At 36.5% G+C, this 24,499-nt stretch overlaps 1 protein-coding gene across 2 annotated transcripts; it reads left to right on the forward strand.

Moving 5' to 3' along the window:
- Positions 1-2,698: 2,698 nt before the first annotated feature.
- Positions 2,699-23,783, forward strand: LOC149839600 (uncharacterized). Of its 2 annotated transcripts, none has more exons than XM_090002671.1 (4): positions 2,699-3,438; positions 3,633-4,098; positions 4,736-4,776; positions 23,386-23,783. In XM_090002671.1, the coding sequence occupies exons 1-4, from the start codon at positions 2,842-2,844 to the stop codon at positions 23,563-23,565; spliced, it is 1,284 nt and encodes a 427-aa protein (XP_089858797.1). In that variant the 5' UTR covers positions 2,699-2,841; the 3' UTR covers positions 23,566-23,783. The 2 variants fall into 2 exon arrangements, with proteins under 2 accessions (XP_089858797.1, XP_089858798.1); XM_090002672.1 differs by lacking the exon at positions 23,386-23,783 and adding an exon at positions 23,088-23,152.
- Positions 23,784-24,499: the final 716 nt, after the last annotated feature.

Here is a 24,499-nt window from a genome sequence, read left to right on the forward strand (position 1 = left end):
TGGATAATTAAAAGAGAAAGGAGGTTCACACATTTTTTCGTGACTTTAGTATGAAATATATGACTTTACTAAGGTATTTGCAATTTTACGATTAACAAAAAAAACCACATAAATAGCATAATTTTTTGCTTGATGACCAAAAAAAATGCAAATATACATTTAAATGAGGTTTTGCCTTAGCCAATGGGCACAATGATATCATGTAAACTTCATGATCACAAGGTTAGCTTGTGTAAAGGGTAAAAGGGTCCTAAAAAGTTTTTTATTTGCAGTTTCAGTTAATTTCAAAAAATTTTAAGGCATTTGAGAAAACACATCATATTTATCGTACAATACGATTATTTTTATTTTTTATCATGAGGAATGGAAAAATCACCTCAGAAATGAAAGACATAGTTGCGGTGGCTAAGCCAGACGTACTTCCAGTCCTTTTCCCTTGCCGTTAGAGAGTCACCTTGCTTTGACATGATCAAGGGGCATAATAATGCCCTTGCTCCTTATACGAAAGAGGCTGATGCCCATGGGAATGGAACCTTGACCACCAGTCTATTGGCCAAGGCCATCCAATCTGGATCTGGTAATTGGCTCAAACCAATCCCATGCTGAAGCACAAATTCTTGCATATTAATGGTAAATTAAATTGAGTAATATTTGATTATACGTGGACCTCCAACTCCACCCTACCAACATCGCTTTCAACAACAAAAAGAAAAACGAAAATGGCGGATTGCAGTTTAATTAGTTTGTAGGTTTTAATTAATCGGATTTGGGTAGTGTAGCAAACAAACCCGACCTGCCCAACCCAGATACAGCCCACTCTTTTAAACTAACTGGATAGGTGAATAGACCAATACGTGAAGTCCAAAGATCCAACTGAAGTGATTAAAATCCTATTTTCCTTTCCAACCTCTACCTAGAAAGCTTTTGGTGGGACCCTGGGTATTCAAGATCAGATCGAAGTGCTTGGGGTTAGAATGAACATAAATGGAGCCAGGACTGGATTCGAATCTGATCCACCTACTTGCACGTAAAAGTTTTACAGGAGCCGGGCCACAGTATCGGGTCAGATGCACCTCTAACAGATTACCGTCGGAGGTGCCTTGGATGCCGTTCATCATCCATGTGATGAACGGCAACCTAAACACTGTGGTTGGATAGCTTACCTCTCATATGGGCCTCACAAAAAATTTTCAGGGTCGTTCCTCTCGTAGATGAACGGCATGTAAAGCTCAAAAAATGCACGGCTAAAAAACAAGGAAAAATGGTAGTGTTTGGGTTGCCGTTCATCTCATGGATGAACAGCATCCAAGGCACCTCAGACAATAATCTAATAGGGCTTCAATCCCGACCCATAGACATGATCAACTGAACACCTGTGATGATGCCACATGTCACTTGATGATGCCTGCTGAGTGGAGTGGGCCCACACATGTAACGATTCCCGCTTTCCTTGATCTCGTTCAAAAGGAAGCGGGTCGTTTTAATCACTAGTCTTGATGAAGATCCCAATCTCTCTCTCTCTCTCTCTCTCTCTCTCTCTCTCTCTCTCTCTCGGATGGATCGCCAGCCAATTGCATTTCCTCCTCATAGTTAATCACCCCACACGCAGATTCATTTTTCTTCTTTCTTTCTTTCTTCTGTTTCATTTTTTTTGCCTTCTTTTTTGTTGATTTGATCTCGGGGATGTGCCGAATTGTTGAATCTCTGAACAAGTTCTCCTATCGATTTATTCTCCTGACTTTCGTGCTTCCTTTGTCTCTTTTTATTAGTGCAAAATGAACTAAACGCGTGGAAATTGGTTTTGGTTGAGCGCAGACAAAGCTCCGCAGAAGAGCCACGTCGGGATCGGGAAGGGGAAGGAGAAGGAGAAGGAGAACGCACCTGTGAAGACGTTCCTCATCAAGGATCCATCTGTTGCTACTTCTGCTCACAGGCAATTTGATTATTCCCCCCACTTTTCTCTCTTCCTTTTTGTTTCGTATAGCTTTTACCTTCCTAGATAATCGTCAAATGGCTGCTACCGGCTCTTGCTTTCCTTCTCTTGTTTCTTTGTTCCTTCGGGTTCGATCTTGTTATTTCCATTGATTATTGTCTTGATTGCCTTGATCTGGAGTCTTTTTCGCATGCCTCAGGTGGTGATTTTTTGTGGAGACTTTGGTGATTTCTTCAAACAAACTAACTGGAAACTATAACTACCGTCTAGCCGGACGTTTCTTGTATCTTTCCAAATCTCCATGCAATTATTTGTAAACCTATGCAGTTGCTTTGCAAGAGATCTCTGCCAATCAAACCGAAGTAACCAGTTAATTTTAACCCGGAGAAACCGAACTTCCTCTTCAGTTTAACACATCAAATTTCGTTAGAAAAAGAGAGAAGTAAGAAGTACAGGCAAAATCATCCGTTACTAACGCTTAATAGATTTCTCATGTCAGGACTTTCTCAATTATCTTCTGTCGACAATGAAAAAAACAAAAAGAAAATAAGAGGAAAGCAAAACAAGGACACATGCATTTTGTGAGAGATTCTAATATCTATCTCTCGTTTTCTCTCAATTGCTTAGGAAAACCTTGTTAATTACTTAGAGAAATTTATTAGAACAAAAGAAATTATGATAACAAAAACTCAATGATGCAGGAAATGCAAATTCCTGGGACAAGTTAGAAAAAGGGGATGATAGTATGGTGTAAAACGTCAAATAAAAAATAAAACCTGATGATATTTTGAAATTTATTTAAGCTCTTCATTAAGAAATGTCGTTTTGTTTCCTTATAATTCTGTTTTACCTCACTGAGTTGTTGGATTTTAATTATTTGATGTTTCCTCTGAGAATTTAGTTATTGGATGCAAGATTTGGAAGAAGACTTTCATCAACAATGTTCAATTAGAAATTCTATGTTTTTCCACAGGAAAAGGCACGTTCTTGGGGAGAACAAAAGCACCAATGTCATAGGTGCAGCAGTGGTAGAAAAACTCTCAAAACCTTTGGTTAGGAAGATTTCTGCACCATTGAGAGCTTCTGGGCCTAGGCTGAAGGTTGAGAGGCATGAGAATGGCTCAGCAGGAAACACGAGGAAGGAGTCACCTGGATGCATTAAACCAGCCATTAAGACTGAACAGGTGTCCGCAAGCAGTGGTGGCATTTTATCTGATGAGACCAAGTCTACCCAAACCAGTAGTGTCTTATTTGAAGAGCAAGTTGAAGAAAACATTTCAAAAGGAGGAGGAAATATGGAAGGACAGCACATGCTCACAACTGCTAAACTCTATCCTAGCATATTGTGCAATCGATATCAGAGTGCACAGACAGGCGATGGAAGCAGTATGGATGATCTCGAATCCTCAGAATATTGGATCTCTCATATTCATATGGCAGAATCTGCTGGAAAGCATTTTGTTTCTGCTGAATTTTTCTGCCTTGCCCTAGAATGCAAAGCTGAGGCATGTTGCATTGACATGGACTTGCTTTTCTTCTCAATATACTCTAATTCTCAATTATTAATATCTTGATATTGATAATATTTGATTGTGGCATGAAACTTTTTATTTTAAAGTTTTTCCATATGTGTTTATATCACTTTATGTCATGGTGGTTGTTGTCAAGAAGGGTCTCATTGTCGTTTTTCTCTTTTCAGCCATTCAAGAGCCTCCTCGATGAGCTTCAAGAATATGCCAATAGGCATGTTTCTCTGCTTGCAGAAACTGCATGGAAAAATGTTTTTTGGAGTTATGGAAGACTCACTCGAGAAATTAAGTGTACAAATTTGGATACTCCTTTCCTAAAAGTTGCAAACCATGGTAGCAATGAAGATACAAAAAACATAGGTCTGGAGCATTCTTCTTGTGCTACTGGTTTTGATTCTGAAGATACAAACTCTGATGGAGGGGATTATAAAGGTCCAATAGATAGCAGTGAGATTTCCAAATATGGTGCCGTTGAAGCATCACTAATGGTGGAGCATGATTATCTCCATGGATGCAAGAAGTCTGTTGATAACTTGCTGGTAGTAAATAACGCAGTCATTGAAAAATCAGACGAAAATGGAACTAATGCAGATCATGATCTGGGGTTGCAGAAAACAGTCCATTCCCTTTGGTCAGGTATGACTTTTTAGTCCACCAAAATGGAGATTCCAAAAGATATGGCAGAATATGTTAAAACAAAGGATCAGCCACAAAGAGGTGCCCAAGCAGTTGAACAGAACCATAGCCATCAACCAAGTTAGGATTCACCAAATCTTTTCTAATTTCCGACACAAAAAAAATATGATTCATCAGCTGTAAATTTAAAGCCGCCAGTGATAAATCATGTTCATGTATGCCACGAAACATGCTTCTATTTGCAACCAATGAAAATGGTTTTCTATGCTTTATTTGATAGATCTTATTAGCTGAGCATGTGTCTAATTTGGTGGAAATTCTTTCCTTAAAAATGCATATTTTGGGAAGAAAATATCCTATATTCCTGGTGAGGTCATCAATTTTCTTTTTTCTTTTTCAATTTCTTTGTTAAACATGCGTAAGACTAGATGAGATTTAAGCATGTGTTTTCAGCAAGATGTTGTCAATTGTAATACTATACCAAACTTATCTTAAATGTTGTTTGCACATGACATTCATGGGTAGCCTGGCATTTTCAGCTACAGTTCAGGACTGAATTCATCTAGTAAGCCAAGTTCTGCACTATGCTCGCGTTCTCTTTCTTATTTTCATTTGATTTGCCATGTTGGCACTGCAGGTGTAGCTCTGGACCCTACTGAGACCATGACTGTTACACAGGTTTGGAAAACTGTCTTTCTTCAGTAATACATGCAAAACAAATAAGTGTTGAAAAATGCATGGAAGTAAACTTTATGTTGAATCGCTTTGCTTCAATATGTTTATACTCTTTATCTTGCAGCTTGGAAGTAAAAAATATGAAATAACTGAAAATGAGAAACTTCATGGCATGACATTAATCAAACAGGTTGTCTTAAATTATGATCACCACTTTCACTTTTTCCTCGCTGCATTTGTGGACCTGTGGATGCTTAATCATACTCATATTAATCTAATGATGATCTTTATGTGTTTCTTTCTTTTTTTTATCTAGAGATGATCAATTTGAGTTGAAGACTTAACCATGTCTACTTAATAACACACTGCACTTGCAGAATCATAGAGATGATCAATTTGAATTTCAGATTTAATTTAAACCAGAATAATTTGAATTATTCTCATAATCCTCTTCTGATGTTCCTATGATGCATATTTTGCTATATATCTTCTTTGCTATGATATTACTCCTTTTGAAGAGAAATCTGTTTAACTTATTCATTAGGAGGACTAAGTTAATCGTTTGAATCCTTATGAAAGTTTTTGAGGCAGCAAATGTAATTGCTTACTAGAATTATTAGAATATGAGCAGACATGTGAGAATGAACAAGAGATCTAGAAAACCTGGAATACAGAAAAGCCTTCAGGAACAGAGACTGTACTATTATATCTCTTCCAGATTACTAGTTACATTTTTGTTGTTACACAAGCTTAATTTAACTCTAACATGTAAATTTAAGACGAAATAATGAATAAAACTGTTGGGTGAAAAAAGTGACAAGCTCAAAGTACATGGTATCTCCAAAATAAGCACCTTTTCATAATAAAGTTGTTAATGAAATGGTTGTAAACTAGAACACGTGTTCAAAATATGTAAATCTCCAAAAGAAAACTATTTAGGACTGGATATCATGAGATTCATCTTTATCAACCAGTTCTCCGTGGCTGGTGAGTCATGAGCAGACTATACTTTAGCCACTGGATTCTCCTTTTGTGATCCATACTCCCAATACCTGTATACATTTTCAGGTTCTACCCTTGCAAAGTTAACAACCTAGACACTCTAGGTCCAAGCTATTACCTATTGCACTACTAAAGTTGATATCCACATCATTTATCTATTTCTTTGAAATGAAAGTTTTAGTAAAAAATGGCTTTCTAATATTCAGCTTGGTTGCACTATTAAATATCTTGTATTGATTACATGCATTTCAAATTTTAACTTGCATTTATTATAAAATATTTATTAGTCATAGTGGATCATAATTGTGATCTCATATGGACACACACATGCATATTGTTGTGTTTTTTTTGAAGGGGATGGAAAGTTTTTATTAATAATCAGAAAGAGACTTCTTATGTGATACAGGACTGCATTTTTGGTAGTCTTGGTACTGATAATGGTTGAGAAAATGAGAATAAGGAGAATTGGGTCAGGCAGGAAGAAGAGTATGAGAGGAGAGTTTTAGGGCACCAGATGTAATGCCCCAAAATTTTGAACCTTATAATTTCCTTGAAGTAGTTGGAAAATTCCTTTTCTTTACAGAGTTTATTTCTAAAATCAGCGGAAACGATTTCTTTTAAAAGAAAGAGGACATGTTTGACAACCTTGGGCACGTTAGCGAGAAAACAAAGATTTACCATGGACGATCTGCAATAATACTTAGGAAACCATTTCTTCTATTTAAAGAGAGTATCAAGTTTGTACAAAATTTGGGTTTCCTCAAGGGAAAACCGTATCAAAAACCAAAATGTCCAGGAGAAGAACTACGAGCAGAAACAGTGGATCCTTAAATCATCTTGCAGTCGCGTCATCGCCTGATGCACCTAATCGTCACCTGTACCCATGAAATGGGTTAGTTTTGCGAAAAACTAGCAGGAGAGTACAAAGACATAAAGAACTAAATTACGCATAGATAATTTATGCAGCAGGTAGTAACGAGCAAACTAAGCAGATAGACTGGAGGAATAAGCTAAGTACAACAAACTGAAAAGGGTGTGCATGCTCAATTTAGTTATTACTTGATAACCGGCCATGCGGGTACATACATGGCACGTGAGTCGAAACAGTCGAGTCCAAGCCGAGTGTTTATTATGTTAAGTATTTTAATATACCTCGGTTGTCTGACTGAATCCTATTCCTATGGAGACGACCGATGGTCGAGAAAGTAAGTCCCCAAGGCCTGATAGGGATGCATCCAACTTCTGCAGAAGTGTTAGGCTAACTTATGTAGCCCCTATCCCTCCCCCTATCCTCCGATGACTGGGGAAAAACGGGTCTTTTGCCCTTTTTGAAAGCCATAAATGGACTGTCTATCGGAGTTGGTACCCTTCGTCCTCTCTCTTGACGAAGCAAGGTTGAATTGAGCGCGACGGGGTTTCTTAGCCGTTGCCTCATTCTTCATGCTCTGGTCCATTAGACTGAAATGAGCATCTTGCCTATGAAGGCGATCCCACTCATATATGTGTTTTCAACAACCTGCACTAAGCATTAATCGAGGTCATAAGACTCTCTCATCCAATCGTCGTAGTACTAACATGTCTCGCATGTTTAAGAAGTACACTTACGAGGAAAGGGATACAGGTCCTTAATAGGAGCCTCGGGAGTGTGTTTCACAAAGATATAATGCTTTTAAAAGCTATTTTAACATTTCAAATCTTTCGAAATGACACACAACTTGCCAAACATATGGCATGTGATTTTCTCGAATCTGACATCCGATGACGCAGCGTCTGGGTGCTATGTAAGTCACGACACTGGTTTTGGTAAATGGGTTTCACAAAGGAACCTATCACCCAACAACTTGGTCTTGCCCCAGATCAAGGGTTTTCCCAAAACATATTGGGTAGAAAGAGGAATAGGTATTCCTCCCGAATACACTGAGTCTATGGCAAGGCAAAAACAAAAGACAATAATGCGAAAAGGAAGTGCCTGGGCGCGAAGCGCGACGGCAAACAGGAACTGCGAAAGCAAGGGACAAGGATCGCGAAACCGTGTCCTTGAATTAAAAGACAGTAAGTAGTAAATACGAAAGCAAAAGCCTGGGCGCAAAGCCCGACGACAACAGAAACAGGAAATGCGTAAGCAAATGACAAGGACCGCGAAACCACGTCCTTGAATTAGAGGACAGTAAGCAGTAAATACGAAAATAAAAGCCTGGGCGCAAAGCGCGACGGCAAACTGGAATAGGCAATGCGAAAACAAAGGACAAGGATCGCGAAACCGCGTCCTTGATTTTAAAAGTGTACTTATATACGTATATGTATATAAATATATCATTAAGTCCTTTCGATCATCAATTATTTAAGCTTGATTTAATTATTTAAGTCCTTGTGCAATTTCTCCTACCTTGGAGTATTGCGAGAATGAAGCCGTCTACGAACGTAAGTGATCGTCGGTTTAGTTCGCGGGGCGCGAACGGGCTCCGTTGCGTAACACTGCAAAAGTACGTAGTTTAGCATGTATAAAATGAATATAGGTAGGGAGAAAGCTCAGTTTCTCCGCAACTCAATGCAGGGGTCATCGGCCCCTACCGTTACGAAAGAAAACGGGGTAGGGTCCAATGACCCATGCCATTAAAGGAGGTGGGTGCAGGGGCCATCGGCCCCTACCGGATATCTAAAGGAGGGCAGGAGCCATCGGCCCCTGCCGTGATAATAGTAAGAGGGGCAGGGGCCTTCGAGGCCCTTGCTGGGTTTTTAAAATGAGGGGCAGAAGCCTTCGGCTCCTGCCAGCCTTCTTAAAAGAAAGGGGCAGGGGCCAAAGGCCCCTGCCAAGGCAATGCATAGGGGGAGAGTGCAGGGGCCAAAGGCCCCTGCCGAGCCCTTGCTCGCCAGAAAAAGAGACAAGGGCCTCTAGCCCCTGTCGGTTAAAAGAGGGGCAGGGGCCAAATGGCCCCTGCTTGGTTTCCGAGGGGTGGGGCAGGAGCCTTCGGCTCCTACCTCCTCTCTTAAGGAGAAGGGTAGGGGCCATCGGCCCCTACGTGGAAAGGGAAGGGCAGGGGCCATGGCCCCTGCCAGAAAATTAAAAGGGCAGGGGGCTCCGCCCCCTGCCTGCTAAGAAGAGGAAAGCAAGGGGGGCGGAGCCCCCTTGCTTGTTGAAAAAGAGGAAGGCAAGGGGGCGGAGCCCCTTGCCTGTCGAGAAAAGGAGGAGGAAGGCTCGGCAGGGGCCGCCGGCCACCTGCCGGCCTTCTGGCGAATCAGGGGGAGGAAAAAGGGGGAAAAAAGAGGGGGCTACCTGGGCTGCCGTGAAGGGGGGGGTTCGCCGGAGAGGGTGGCGCCGTGAAGGGGGTTGGCCGGCGTCAACAAAGAGAAAGAGAGATAGAGTCGGGGGAAGAGAGAGCAGAGGGGAGAGAGATGAGAGAGAGAGTCGGGGGGTCGGGGGAGGCTCGTATGCCCTCCCCTCTCCCCTCTCGTCTTTTAATAGGGAGGGGGCGCACATAGGGCCCGCCCCCTGTGTCGCCGGAGAAGCCCCCTGCCGTGGGCTGCCAGTCCCCTCGAAAAGGGTTTTCGAGGGGCTGGCACAGGTTGGATCCGGGTTGGGTCTGGACCCGACCCGGGTCCGATCTTAAAATTGTTTTTTTTTATATAACTGGTTTTTACACCAGAAAAAGGGGTTTCCATCGACCTACATTCCTGTGATTCATTATGGGTAAAATAGGCTTTTACATTATAAAAATGCCATGATAATATGAAGATATTCTGAGTCAACTCCATCAGTTTGCAGTTAAACTTGATCAAACCAAAAGTAGAATGAACATGACCCGCCCTATATATATATATATATATATATATATATATATATATATATATATATATATATATATATAGAGAGAGAGAGAGAGAGAGAGAGAGAGAGAGCTTCTAACCACTTTTCTAGCTAACTGGGCCTTCAAAGGGTTTTTTTCATGGATTCCTTGAATCTGACCATACAAATGTGTTCTACGTGCTTGATTTTATAGGAATATACTCTTGGATAATCCGATTCCGATATGCAGGTAGGTTTTTATAGGTTTTAAAAATCGACGGTATAAGATTTTTTTAAATATTCAAGGCTTAAAAAATCATGTTTTTTTATCGAAAAAACATGATCCAATTGTCGTTTCTTAGTAAATCGACCATGCCGAACATATCCATATGGTTAGATTTAAGGAAAACATGGGAAAAACCCTTCAAAAGCATTGTTAGCTAGAAAAGTGGTTAGCAGCAACCACCTTCTCATATATATATATATATATATATATATATATATATATATATATATATATATATATATATATATATACACACACACCATGTATGATTTTTAAAGCCTTAAATATTTATGAACATTTTAGACCGTCATTTTTTAAACCTTATAAAACATTAACTGCAAATCAGAATCGGATGATACAAGAGTTGATTCCTATAAAATCAAGCATGTAGATGTTAAAATATATTCATTAACCAGTGTAATCATATACATTATATATATATACAAAGGTTGATACATATACATATACGGTATATATGTATATACCCAATTATATATATATATAATATATATAATATATTTCTCTATTATTAGCCGTAGGGATAGTTTAGTCATTTCATGTATTTTACGCATATTCCATTTGGAATATGATTGCAATTTCTTTTTATTTTTTATTTTTTTATTTTTCTTTTCTTATTCTTTTTTGTGGTTTGCGCCACCTAGGGAAGCGTGCTATTCAAGAAATTTTAAAGAAAAATGGTGAAGTTCTCATTTCTCTCTTTTGTTTCTTAAAATTATTCGGTATGCATTTAAGTATTGTGCATTATGAAGAATTAGATATGTTTTGCATATGTGTTCTCCTTGTCATTATGAGTTTTGGGCATGGTTGCCAGTTGAGGAAGCGGGAGCGGGAAGCGATACGGGAAGCGGGAGCGGGAAGCGAGGCACTTTCAAAATTTTAGGAAGCGGGGAAGCGTGGGACCACTTAGGACCGATTCGGGAAGTGTCTCGGAAGCGACCTAGGAAGTGTCTCAGAAGCGACCTAGGAAGCATCTCGGAAGCGAGGGGAAGCGAAAAAAAAAAATAAAAAATAAAAAATACAAAAAAATGAAAAAAACAGGGGAAGCGAGGGAGAAGCATGGGGGAAGCGAGGGGGAAGCGTGATGGGAAGCGCGCTTCCCATTAAAGGGAAGTGCGTCCCCCATTAAAGGGAAACGCGTCCCCCATTAAAGGGAAGCGCGCTTCCCAAAAAAGGGGGACGCTTCCCCCACGCTTCGGAAGCGCGACGTTTCGCGCTTCCGAAGCGCGCTTCCCCTTTTAGGTAGGCGCTTCCGGTAACCCTGGTTTTGGGTTCTTAACATTCCTTTGAACTTGTTTTTTTTCAAAATAATTAAATATGTGATTGCTCAAAACATGGTCCATTGGAATTTTTGAATTTATATCTAATTTTGTTTATAAGAATACCGTTTGTATGGAAAATAAGTCTTTTAAGAAAGTTATGTTAAAAGTAAAATGTTTGTGAGATATGTAACATTGCTCACATACTCTCATCATAATTGTTGGTATGTGTTTATCTACTAAAATGTCCTATTTGAGGCTTTTCATAATATCATGTGTCTTTGAAAAATGATTAACATATTTTAACTATGAAAAAATTCTTATTATTTTTGATTTTCGTACCTAATGAGTTCTCTTTCATATGAGCAATATTTGATTAAGAAGGCATTTTATAATACCGGTTGAATTAAGTTTTAAAAATGATCTCATGAAATATGGTTATTCTCTTTACATTTTTTAAATTCAATTTCAAGAATATATTTTATTATAAAATTTATGGTCTTCATTAGTGTTTTATGCATACTTACTACATTTGGAGTTGGTTATAATCTATTAAGTCATATGTTGTTTTTGCCATAACGCAATCCTATTATTCTTTTTTGTTGGGATTTTCTCCACTTTAAATGAAGTTTTCCCTCTTCCTTTTGTATGTACCCTCATTTGGGGATTGTTTTTTTTTTTGTTGGATCTCTCTTTAAGAGGCCTTTTGATCCTTGTGAATCTTCTTATGAGTGTATACTCTTTGAGAAGATTTCATGGTTGTTATAAGCTTTCTTTCAAATAACAATATTGGTTTTTATGAGACTTTTTAAATATTACCCTCTTTATGAATGTTTGAGAGCTCTCTCTCTCTCTCTTTTCGATAAGAGTTGTTTATATTGCCTTTTTTAAGGCTTGTGCTTGTGTTGTCCCTTAGTGGACTTGTGAGATTGTTTCTTTTATCATTATAAGTGCTTCTGCAATATCTTGTTACATGTCCTAAATTTACTCATTTAAGATTATTGTCATTCTACATCTTGGTATGCATATAATTGCAATTTATAAAGGCTTGATTTGATTCTTGGATTATTCCAAATCCGTTCTCACACATGACATTGGTTAAATATTTTATGTTGTGTTTATTAAGTTTTTTGATAATGACCTTTTGTTAAAAGGAATTAATCATGATTGAACATAATTTCGTGTTTATGCAAAATTATTGTTATAAGGCATAATGTTGTGATTAATTATGTTGGACCTTTAAATCAGCCCTCTTTGTAAAATCACATTTTTGGAAAATGATTTCCCTAAGAGTTCATTGCCTTTTTATGACATTTATTTGTATCCATCACAAGTTATATGATGCATCAATCCTTTTTTATGGCCTTATTGTTATATTAGAGATGGTTGTTGAGGTGAGTTATGGGCACCTTGTGTTATGTCATTTTAGATTGTCTACTTGCCATATTAAAGATGGTTGTTGAGGTGAGTTATGGGCACCTTGGGACTCTAAAATGATTTGTTATATGATCTCTAATTATGAGTGTGTCACTCGTTTTTTCTTTTTTGGCCATTGATCTTATGGATGCTCTTATTTATATATAAAATGTGATGGATATATGGTGTTTGAAACCTTAAATGTTTTAAGGTATATTAAAATCAAGGTTTTCGGGATTATTGCCCAACCTTTTATTGTTTATGAATCTTATGAGTGCACTTGCACATTTGTGATTTCGTGTGCACAAGTGTTCCAAGTGTTCTTGGTGTGCGTATTATGTTCACATATATATTTCTCCAAAATGTTATTATTATGGGTATTCTTTTTAAAGAATATTGTTCTATTGATTCAAGGTTTTATTTATATGTTTGTCATTACAAGTTTTATTGTCTCAAAAGTCTTCTCCTTTTATAACTCTTATCTAAGTGTCATCATATGTAGACAAGAATTTTATTACACCTTTGTGTGTTGGTAGCCCTTTGTTGGCTTTATTTTCTTGGTCTAGTAGTTGAACACACTTGTCTTGAGTGTTATTATATGTAGACAAGGCACGTTGATTCACACCATGGTGTGTGATTTTAGTCCATGTTGGCATTTGTGTTCTTGTTCTAGTCGCTGAGATGTATGCCCATGGTTGACTTCTTTCACTCATTTCAAGTGTCATCTTATGTAGACAAGAGATGTATTGTGTTTTTGCCCATGGTTGACTTGATACTCTTGTTCTAGTAGCTGAACATACTTGGTCTTGAGTGTATTTTTACATAGACAAGAGATGCTTTTGGTCCATGTTGGCGTGTATTCTCTTGTTCTTGTTGTTGATGCACTCATTTCAAGAATTATTACATGTAGACAAGAGGTTCCTTTGCATACTTTTGTGTGTGTCTTTGGCCTTTAATGGCATTATATTTATGATTCTTGATCTAGTAGCTTATACACTTGATTTATGGGTTTTGGAGGACTAATGAGGTAGTTGCTTGTGGTGGATGAATTATTGTTGAAATTTGTGAAATTTCATTCATATTTTGTTTTTTAAAGATACAAGTGAATCATATCATTAATATGCATATTTTAAAATCAAATTGATTTTTTGGTCACCTTTTATATTTGATATGCAAAATGCGTTTTTGTAATTGCAATCATTTGAGTGAGATGTTCCTAAATGTGTAAGGTTCTCTACTCAAATAACACTCATTATTTTGCCTCTTAAGTGGACTTAATACCTTTTTGAACTCTTGTGTTTTATACACTCTGTTTATGCTCTTGAGCATTTCCTTCTTGAAATCGCTTTCAAAAGAATTGCTAAAATCAATAACACTTGCCTTTCTATCTTGTAAGCTCAAGTAATATTACTTGACTAAAGTATGATTGGAGCATGTTCATTAATGACTCTTTTAAGTGTTGATTCATTTCATGATATTATATATGCTCATTATGGCCTTTAGACCCTCATTCAAATAAATTATGTGCAACTTATGCCTCTTCATAGGCTTTTTGTGGTGTCCCTTAGTGGACCTTTTTGTTATTCCTCATTATGAGGTTAGGTTTGTCCAATGTTGGACCTCATGAATGCATTATGCACTCTTTAACATGGTATATGATTATGAAAATTGGTTTTCTAAAATCATTTTGTATACATAAGTAATTATCTTGTTCTATCAAAATCCTGTATGCATAGAATATTTTTTTGCACCATTACTTTTGATGAATCATATGATATGATTTTTTGATTGATTCATCTTGTGTGGAATATTTCACTTGATTAAAGTACAAATATATCTTTTACTTGGACCTTTTCTTGGTTTGTTCCACAGGATCTTGAAGATGAGATAGGAAGGAGTACCTTGGATAGATCATGGAAGGTGCTCACCAAGAAAGACTTTTGGAGGAAGACATTTGCTATTTCCATGGCATTCTCTTGTATTTTTCAATCTTTTCGTTCCTCACTCAAAGTTTGAGGGGGGGGTGTTAAAATATATTCCTTAACCAGTGTAATCATATATATTATATATATATAAAGGTTGATACATATACATATATGGTATATATTATATGTATCTACCCAATTATATATATATATAATATATATTTCTCTATTATTAGTCGTAGGGGTAGTTTAGTCATTTCATGTATTTTACGCATATTCCATTTGGAATATGATTGTAATTTCTTTTTATTTTTTATTTTTTATTTTTCTTTTCTATTCTTTTTTGTGGTTTGCGCCACCTAGGGAGGCTCCTCAAAAGAGTCATTGGGGAGCCCCCAACGGTCACAAATGTGACCGTTGGGGGCTCCCAACGACTCCTTTGGGAGCCCCCTATGTGGCTCCTCAAAGGCTTATAAATAGGGGCTTTTCCCCCTTGTATTTTTTACTTTTAGTAGGAGCCTTTGCTCCATTGTAATGGGTGTTATACCCTTCTTCTCTTCAATAATATTAACTTATGCCTTATATGCATTTTTACCCCTTTTCGTGGGTTTATGTGTTAGCACATTATGTGCTTGTGTTTTTCCCCTTTAGTGGGTATATCCGCACTTCATGTGCATGTGTATTGGTTCATTGTTGAACCTAATGTATTCAAAGTCGTTTCCTTACAGTAGAACACATATGTATGATCAGATTTAAGGAGAAAAACCCTTCAAAATCCTGGCAGGATGGCGGTAGGCTACAAAAGTGATAGGTAACTTCCATTTACTGTATATATAGAAGTTCCAACGGCAGAAAACCCTACATGCCTTGAAAAATCAGTGGCGTACAATGCATCAATTTTTCAATCCTGAAAAAAAAACATATTTTTACATCAACTATGATCCAATGATTAATCCTTACTATTTTGACCATGTTAAACACATCCATGAGGTCAGATTTGGTCAAAACAACCTCCCCCTATGAGTTCTAACTAAGAGGTTCCTTACCCATGAGGGTAGCAAATGCTATCCCATATATATATATATTTACACACACACTATGTCACACGGACTCTTATGACAGGGCACTGCACCCGTGTCGTGCACCCAGGCGGGTGCGACACTTGGACACAACTTCCTTTGTGTTAGGTGAAGTCAACCACACTGAGGTCCATTTCTATCCAAAAGTAGATTCAGTTAACCCTAATCAAGTCCATTTTTATCTATATTATATATATAAATACTTAAATGCATACAAATACACAGTGTTAACTTAAAGCTGTTAAAATAAATATATATATATATATTATATATATATATATTATATATATATATATTATACATATATATATATATATATATATTTATATATATATCCTCCCCGCACCCCTGTGTTAGAAAATAACATATATATATGTATATAACTATATATTTAAAATATGTACGTATATTCTTGTAATACTTTTATTTATTTGTTTCTATATTTTTTATTTCCTTTTTATTATTTTGTTTGTCTTTTTCAGCAAACAATTATTGTTAACCTTCAAGGTCTGTCAAACAGTCAGAATGTTGATTGTTTGACTAAGAGTTGTTGGGCCCCTCCCAACAGCTCTAATTAGAGCCATTGGGAGTAGCTCAACGGTTATTCCAACAACTCTTTTCATGTATAGTCTTCTATAAATAAGGACATGCTGCCCATTGTAAAGACATTGATTATAGAGGGTTTCTCCTATCACATATATTAAATTCATAGTGCATTTGATGCACTTTTTTCAGTTGTGTCGTGAAGTGTTTGAATGCTATTTTGGTCTAGCATAGGTTGTGAATGTTTGACTCATCAAGTTATTTGGAAACTTGATTATTTGTAAGTGTCTCTTCACATGGTATCAAAGCAAGGTTTATGATCAATCGTGCATTGGTGGGCTGCCTTGTAAAGCGTGCTTACTCTCCTTCGTGGTGGTGATTTTTTTTCTCTTTTAATTCACCATGGGTGAATTCTTCCCACACAGTACAAGCAACTCCAACTTTATTTTGTCATTCAAACTTGAAGGAAGCAACTATAACATTTGGGCGGGACACTTGGAGACATTCATTAAGGGTCAAGGTTTGTGGGGATTTGTAAGAGGTACTATTCTTTAACCTACTCCAAAAATTACATTAGGTGAAAATGAGGTTGAGACTAGTCTTGAAGAAAGAAGCAAAGCCATAGAAGAATACTACAAAAAATTAGATGAATGGAAAATGAAAAATGCAAAAATTCTTTCATGGATGCTAATTGGAGTGGAGACAAAAATTGCCTCAAACCTATTATGCTACAAAAAAGGCAAATGAAGCATGGGAATATCTTAGAGGTATGTTTACCGAAAAAGATATGGCTCACAAGTATTATCTTCAAGAAAAGGTTAGAAATATCAAACAAGGAGATAAGAATGTAGGAGATTACTTTATGGGGTTATCTTTCATTTGGACCCAACTTGCCCAATTTGAACCCAATTGGGAAGGTAAGTGTATAGAAATGCGAAGAGTTCAAGTTGAAGAAGATAGACTTTTCACTTTCCTTTATGGGTTGAGACCCGAGTTTGAACAAACAAGGGCCTCCTTGCTATCATCTTCATCACCTCCTATTCATGAGATTCTCACTAAGCTTAGTGGAGAAGAAACTAGGCTAAACATTAGTAAAAATGTTAGTGTGCTTGCTATCTCTAGCAATGGTCAAGAAGAGGACTGCGCACTTACTGCATCAAAACCAGGACATTATATTAAGTCGTATAAACCTCCTCACTTTAGTAGGAATAGAGGAGAATAAAAAATAATTTGCTATAACTGTAATGAGCCCTGTCACATTAGGCCTCAATGTCCTAAATACAAATATAGGCCTCAAGAAAAACATGTCGCCGCTACACAATCAAAACAAGATGAGGATACTCTGAATCTCAAAGACCTCACCAAATCATTATCTCAACTGACAGAGGCATTGCAACCATTGCTTAAAGGATCTACCTCAGGAGCGGTCATTGCATCCTCTTCTACTCCTGGTATGTGCTCTTGGCTTCTTGATTCAAGAGCTTCTTTTCATATGACTCCACATAAGTCTATATTATCCGAATATCAATCTAATTCAAATACATTCTTTGTTTCCACTACTGATGGAACTGCCTTGGAAATAGAGGGTGTTGGAACTTTTAAAAATGATTTGACAAAACATAGCAAATTTTATATTCCAAAAATAAGATTTATACCAAAATTTCATCTTAACCTACTTTCAGTTTCTCAAATCTTGGATCATGGATGTGATGTCATTTTCTCATCAAGTAAATGTTGGGTGCAGGATCGCCAGTCCGGGAAATTGATTGGGGAAGGTTCTAGGCAAGCATACCTCTATTATATGGATTTCCTTTGTATTCCAAAGGAATCATTTCGTAACACTGCCAAACAAAAGATATACGAACTTGGCATCATAGACTTGGGCATCCAAATATAAGAAAATTTAATTTTGTACTTATTATCAAGAATCTTTGTAAAGATAATTTTGAATGTAAAGAATGTTTACTTGGTAAAATGGCAGACTTGCCTTATGGTCAAAGAACTTTTTACTCCTCAATGCCTTTTGAATTAGTTCATTCGGATGTGTGGGGTCCTGCACCCGTAGCTTCTAAAGGAGGATTCTCCTAATATATTGTGTTTATCGATGACTTTACTAGATATTATTGGATTTACTTTCTTAAGTTTAAATCAGATGTATTTGCAACCTTCAAAACATTTCATGACATGATTAAAAATCAATTTGAAAGTAAACTCAAAATTCTCAGAATTGACTATGGAGGAGAATATTTGTCAAATGAGTTTAAACAATTTTTAGAAAACAAAGGAATCTTACATCAAAGATCGTGTCCTAGAACTCCACAACAAAACAAAATTTCAGAAAGAAAACATAGACACATTATGGAAACTACAAGGACTCTTCTTATTGCTAAAAATGTTCCAAAAAATCTTTGGGTTGAAGCTTAACTTCAGTATATCTTATAAATAGGATGCCTTCAAAAACATTGTCCAATGAAATTTTTTTTGAAAAATTATTTCAATATCAAACTGACTATCAAAGACTGAGAATCTTTGGTTGTAAATGTTATGTTTTAAATGATAAAGGAGATAAACTATCCTCTAAAGCTATCCCCTGTGCCTTCATTAGTTATTCTGAAACACAAAAAGGATTTAAATGTTACGATATAAAAAATGATAAACTTCTCGTCTCAAGAAATGTTAATTTTGTTGAAAATGAAAGTGGATTTGAAGGAAACATGTTGCAAGATATAAATTATGACTACTCTTTCTTGTTTAAGTTGTTGTCTAATGATGAAAATATTCATGTAGAACCTCCTATTGAGAATAAAACAAAAGTTGAACCAATAGTATACACTAGAAGAAATCAAAATGCAACCAATGAAGGTGTAAATCAAAATAACCATGAAGCATTAGAAATTCCTTCAGAACAAATCACTATTCGTAGATCTGAACGAACCTCAAGGATCCCAAATAAATTTGTGTCTTATGACTCATTCTCTCCTAAACATAGAACATGTCTTATAACTATTTATTCTTACTTTGAACCCTCATGTTACAATGGAGTAAAAAATTTACCCAAATGGATAAAAGCTATGCATATAGAATTAGATGCTCTTAAAGAAGCTAATACTTGGGAAATTCTGGATTTACCCATCGGAAGGAAGACCATAGGTTGTAGATGGGTTTTTAAAGTAAAAACCAAAAGTGATGGATCCTTGGAAAGGCATAAAGCCAGTCTAGTTGCCAAAGGATATTCTCAAGAATACCGAGTAGATTATGAAAAAACCTTTGCTCCTGTTGCCAGGATGACTATTGTTCGAATGCTTGTAGCTATTTCAGCTATTAAAAATTGAAGCATATTTCAAATGGATGTCAAAAATGCATTTTTAAATGAGAATCTCAATGAAGAAGTATATATGGATATACCACCTGGATTAATAATTCCTTCAGGTAAAGTGCTTAAATTAAAAAGGCATTGTATGGCCTCAAACAAGAACCTAAAGCTTGGTTTGATACTTTTAACAATGTTATTACAAGATGTGGTTTTAAACCATGCTATACTGATACAACTTTGTTTATCAAGAACTCTTCTGCGGGTATTATATTTTTACTTTTATATGTTGATGATATGTTGATTACAGGTAGTGACAAAGAGGGAATCAAGAAAGTAAAACAATTTTTGAAAAATTCTTTTGAAATGACAGATCTTGGGTTTGTAACATACTTTCTTGGTATAGAAGTTTCATACTCTAACAGAAGATACATGTTGTCACAAACAAAGTTTGCTTCAGATATTAATGACAGGTTAGAACTATCAGATGATAAAGTTGTTGACACTCCAGAGATTGTCAGAATGAAGATTCGAGCCAATGATGGAGTTTCGTTGAAAAACCCAACTCCCTTCAGACAGCTCGTGGGATCTCTTATGTATTTAAGTATTATAAGACCAGACATAGCTCATGGTGTACATATAACCAGTCAATTTCAACATGCTCCAACATCAGCTCATATGAGTGCAGTCGTGAGAATTATTAAATACATCAGAGGCACTATAAATAAGAGAGTCTTTCTATCCTCCTTAGATCTTATTGCATATTCTGATGTTGATTGGGGAGTGGATCCAAATAACAGGCGCTCAACAACTGGTTTTTGTGTGTTTCTAGGTGAACCCTTGATTTCATGAAGGTGCAAGAAACAACAAAAGGTATCATTATCATCTACAGAAGTTGAATATAGAGCAATAGCAACTACTACTATGGAAACCGTGTGGCTCAAACAACTGATTTCAGTTATGGGGATTCATCTTCAGAATCCTACGAGATTGTGCTGTGACAATAAGAGTTCGATATACATTGCTCGAAATCATACGTTTCATGAAAGAACTAAGCATATAGAGATGGATTGTCATTTTGTTCGTGAAGAATATTTAAAGAAGACTATTGATCTTCCCTATGTGACATCAAAATATCAACTTGATGACTTCTTCGACAAGGCACTGTGCTCACCAAGATTCAACTTTTTACTTGACAATCTTTCGGTGATTTCACCATAAGTTTGAGGGAGACTATTAGAAAATAACATATATATGTATATACTTGAATATATATATATATATATACATATATTCTTGTAATACTTTTTATTTATTTGTTTATGTATTTTTTATTTCCTTCTTTTTATTATTCTGTTTGTCTTTTTCAACAAACAATCATTGTTCACTGTCAAGGTCTGTCAAACAATTAGAATGTTGATTGTTTGACTAAGAGCTGTTGGGCCCCTCCCAACAGCTCTAATTAGAGCCATTGGGAGTAGCTCAACGGCTATTCCAACAGCTCTTTTCATGTACAGTCCTCTATAAATAAGGGCATGCTGCCCATTGTAAAGACATTGATTATAGAGGGTTTCTCCTCTCACATATATTAAATTCATAGTGCATTTGATGCACTTTTTTCAGTTGTGCCATGAAGTGTTTGAATGTTATTTTAGCATTTGTATTTGAATGCTATTTTGGTCTAGCATATGTTGTGAATGTTTGATTTATCAAGTTATTTGGAAACTTGATTATTTGTAAGTGTCTCTTCACACCTCGCACACAAGTTTTTTTAAAGTGCCACATCTTCGCATCTGCACCCGTACCTGCACCCGCACCCGCACCCGCACCTATGTGACATAGTATATATATGAAAAGTGGTAGCTGCCTATCACCAGCCTACCACGAGCGAATGCGTATTTTCAGGTTGTTTTTCAAAAATCTAACCCTACAAATGTATTCGACATAGCCAATTTGCTAAGAAATGACACTTGGATCATTGTTTTTTGGATAAAAAATATGATTTTTAAAGCCTTGAATATTTATGAAAATCTTAGTCCGTCAATTTTTAAACCTTATAAAACCTTACCTGTGTGTCGAAATTGCACGACCCAAGAGTCGATTCCTATAAAATCAAGCATGTAGAACACATATGTACGTTCAGATTTAAGGAGAACATGAAAAAAGCATTCAAAATCCTGGTAGGCAAAAAAAGTTGTAGGCAGCTACCACCTACTATATATATAAAATCGTCCAACCAAAGGAAGGTAAAAAATCTACAACCAACGACGATCGAACAACTCCCCTTTTCAAGTGCTTGAGCATCTCATCGATCGGACCTCATATATTTGTTCTTTATAATTTATTTAGTAAGAAATATGTTTTACATGAAGACTTTACGACATATGGACATGTTTTTTGAAACGTAAAAAATCGACGGCTCACAATTCATTTAAAACTTTACAATATAAATTTGTGGGCCATTGATTTTTACCGTTTTCAAAAACGCATTTAAACATTGAAAATTCATAATCCAAAACATGTTGCTCACTAAATGAATGATAAAAATCCAATATATAAAGTCCAATCGATGAAAAACTCAATCATTAGAGAAGGAATGCCGTCGATTGTCATCGGTTGTAGATTTTGGACCTTCCTTTGGTTAGACGGTCCTCTCTCTCTCTCTCTCTATCTATCTATCTATCTATCTATCTATATATATATATATATATATTGCTGCCTACTCTGATCCGTGCATACCGCCAGCCTACCGAGCTTCTAAAGGGCTTTTTTCATGTTTTTCTCAAATCTGACCATACAAGTGTGTTATGGATGCTTGATTTTATAGGAATGCTCTTGGGTCGTTAAATTCCGACACATGGGTAAGTTTTTATACAACAACAACAACAACAACTACGCTCTACAATTTTCATAAACATTTAAACTAAAAAATCCACATTTTTATCAAAAAACATGATCAAGTGTCATTTACTAGAAAATCGACCATGACGAATGCATCTATGATGTCAAATTTGTGAAAAACACCCTGAAAACCTCTGTTCGATCATGGTAGGCTTCATACTTTGGTAGGCACCTATTCTCTCTCTCTCTCTCTCTCTCTATATATATATATATATAGCTTGCTAATTGTTAAATAAATGATCGAGTTTTGTAGAAGCACTGATCATATCTTCTGTGATGAGAAGTGGGTTCCACTTCTGTTGCCAAGACCATCAGAAGCATATTGCTTTTTGTGTGACTTCTTGAGTGGGACTTAAAATTTCATCTCCTTTATTCTAGCTGTGTTGGCACAATATTGTTTGCCTCGAAGGTCATCTTCAAATATCTGGGATATAAACGGTAGCCTTATTGAAGGGACTGAATTTATACCAAATCGATGATTCCTTCCATGCTATGGGACCTAATTTACACACTTTTATTTGGTTGGGTTGATGAACTCATCTCCTTCCAAATCCGAACAGGAGCTTGCATTAGCCTTCCTCGTTGGTGCCTTTTGTTCGTTGTCCAAAAATTGCAGCAGATTTGAAAGGTATTCTTAGGATGTTGCAACTACTGCAGCTCTATTCTGGTGGATATTGTTCAACAGTCAGCATCAGTACCTAATATATGTTTTGTTGGAATGATATGAAGTGGTTTGCTTAATGTCAAATTTATCACCCCATTAAGTTTATGCAGTTGTAACCTCCTTGCAGAAGGTGAACATAATGAGAGAGGAAGCTTCCTTTTGAAGAATTTAGACAAGCCTTGACATCGGGCACTGTTTTGTATTGTAGCGTAGTCAAACACTGAAAAGTAATTTGTTCGTGTCTAATCTTGATTCCTTCTCATTTTTTACCTTTATTAAGATTGGTTTGATGCACTGTGATAATGTGTGTTGGAGTCAAAAGCATTGCTCAGTAGCTGTAATTGTGCTCTTGATGCATTATTTTTTTTGGTCGTGGATGATGACTGGTTAACTTGTGCTGATTATTTTTATCTTTTATCATGCAGGATAATTCATCAAAGAAATCGGAACAACGTTTTTGTTCGGAACCTTCAGTTCTGCTTTCATTACTTCCATGGTCAATTTGTGCAATTGAATATTTGTTAGTGGTATTATGGATATGTTTGCTATTAATTGTGCTGTACTTGTCTTGTCTGCATTTGTCGTCAAATGAGTTTGAAATATAGTTGCAAGCTCCCTGCTTGTCGTCTACAAGAGGTCTTGTATATGCTTATCTCTATTACTAAATGAGTGTGCTGCAGATGCAAGCTACTTGATTCTATAGGAGTGCATGTCCTGTTTGTCGCTGTGTTCTTCATTAGTAGATAAGTGTGACGTATCTACAAACTGTTTGCACAGGGTTGTACTGGAACATTACTTTGTTTGGAAATAGTTTTGTCCATAATGCCCATGAGTATTGCTTTTAACAATTGAACCATATATGAAATTGTTATGACCCATTGCAAAAATTTGTTCTTGCTCAATGTTTTTGTTCTAATAAGTTGTTTACACTTGATTGCTAATCTGGATGGTGCCAGCAAATAGCAGATAGATATGGCACACATTGTTTAAGCTGATTAATGTGGCTTCGATCTCTATGTTGTTCTGGGGCTTGCTCAATACAATAAGAACTGGGACAACTTGGGCAAGCTTATTTCAGTCTGCAAATTGCAAGTTCTCACAGACCTATTTATAACAGCAGCATGACTTGGCCATTTTGTCGCAATTGACGGATTGGATCTCTCCTTTGATAGGGATCACCAGGCATTTGCATACATAACTATTTTAATAAATCTGCGGATTTTTGCACACAAACATGTGTAAAAATACACCTGCCTACACTTGCATGCAACCACACGTGCACACATATGATGCCAGCATTAGAAAGCATTTACATATATCTTGATGATGCTTATTTAACTATGGATAACGGACAAGTCTTTGGTGCGATATGCATATAGTATCAATGAGTGGAAACTCATATGTTTAAGTTGTTTTGACTCAATCTGGCCCTATAGATGTGTTCAGCACAGTGAATGTCAAAGACCAACTATTGGATCATGTTTTTTCAACAAAAAAAAATAATTCATAAAAAATTGCCCAAAGGGGGCTTGGTGTAGT

The sequence above is a fragment of the Nuphar pumila genome, chromosome 4 (assembly GCF_984573655.1).
Source record: "Nuphar pumila chromosome 4, dmNupPumi1.hap1.1, whole genome shotgun sequence".
NCBI lineage: Eukaryota > Viridiplantae > Streptophyta > Magnoliopsida > Nymphaeales > Nymphaeaceae > Nuphar > Nuphar pumila.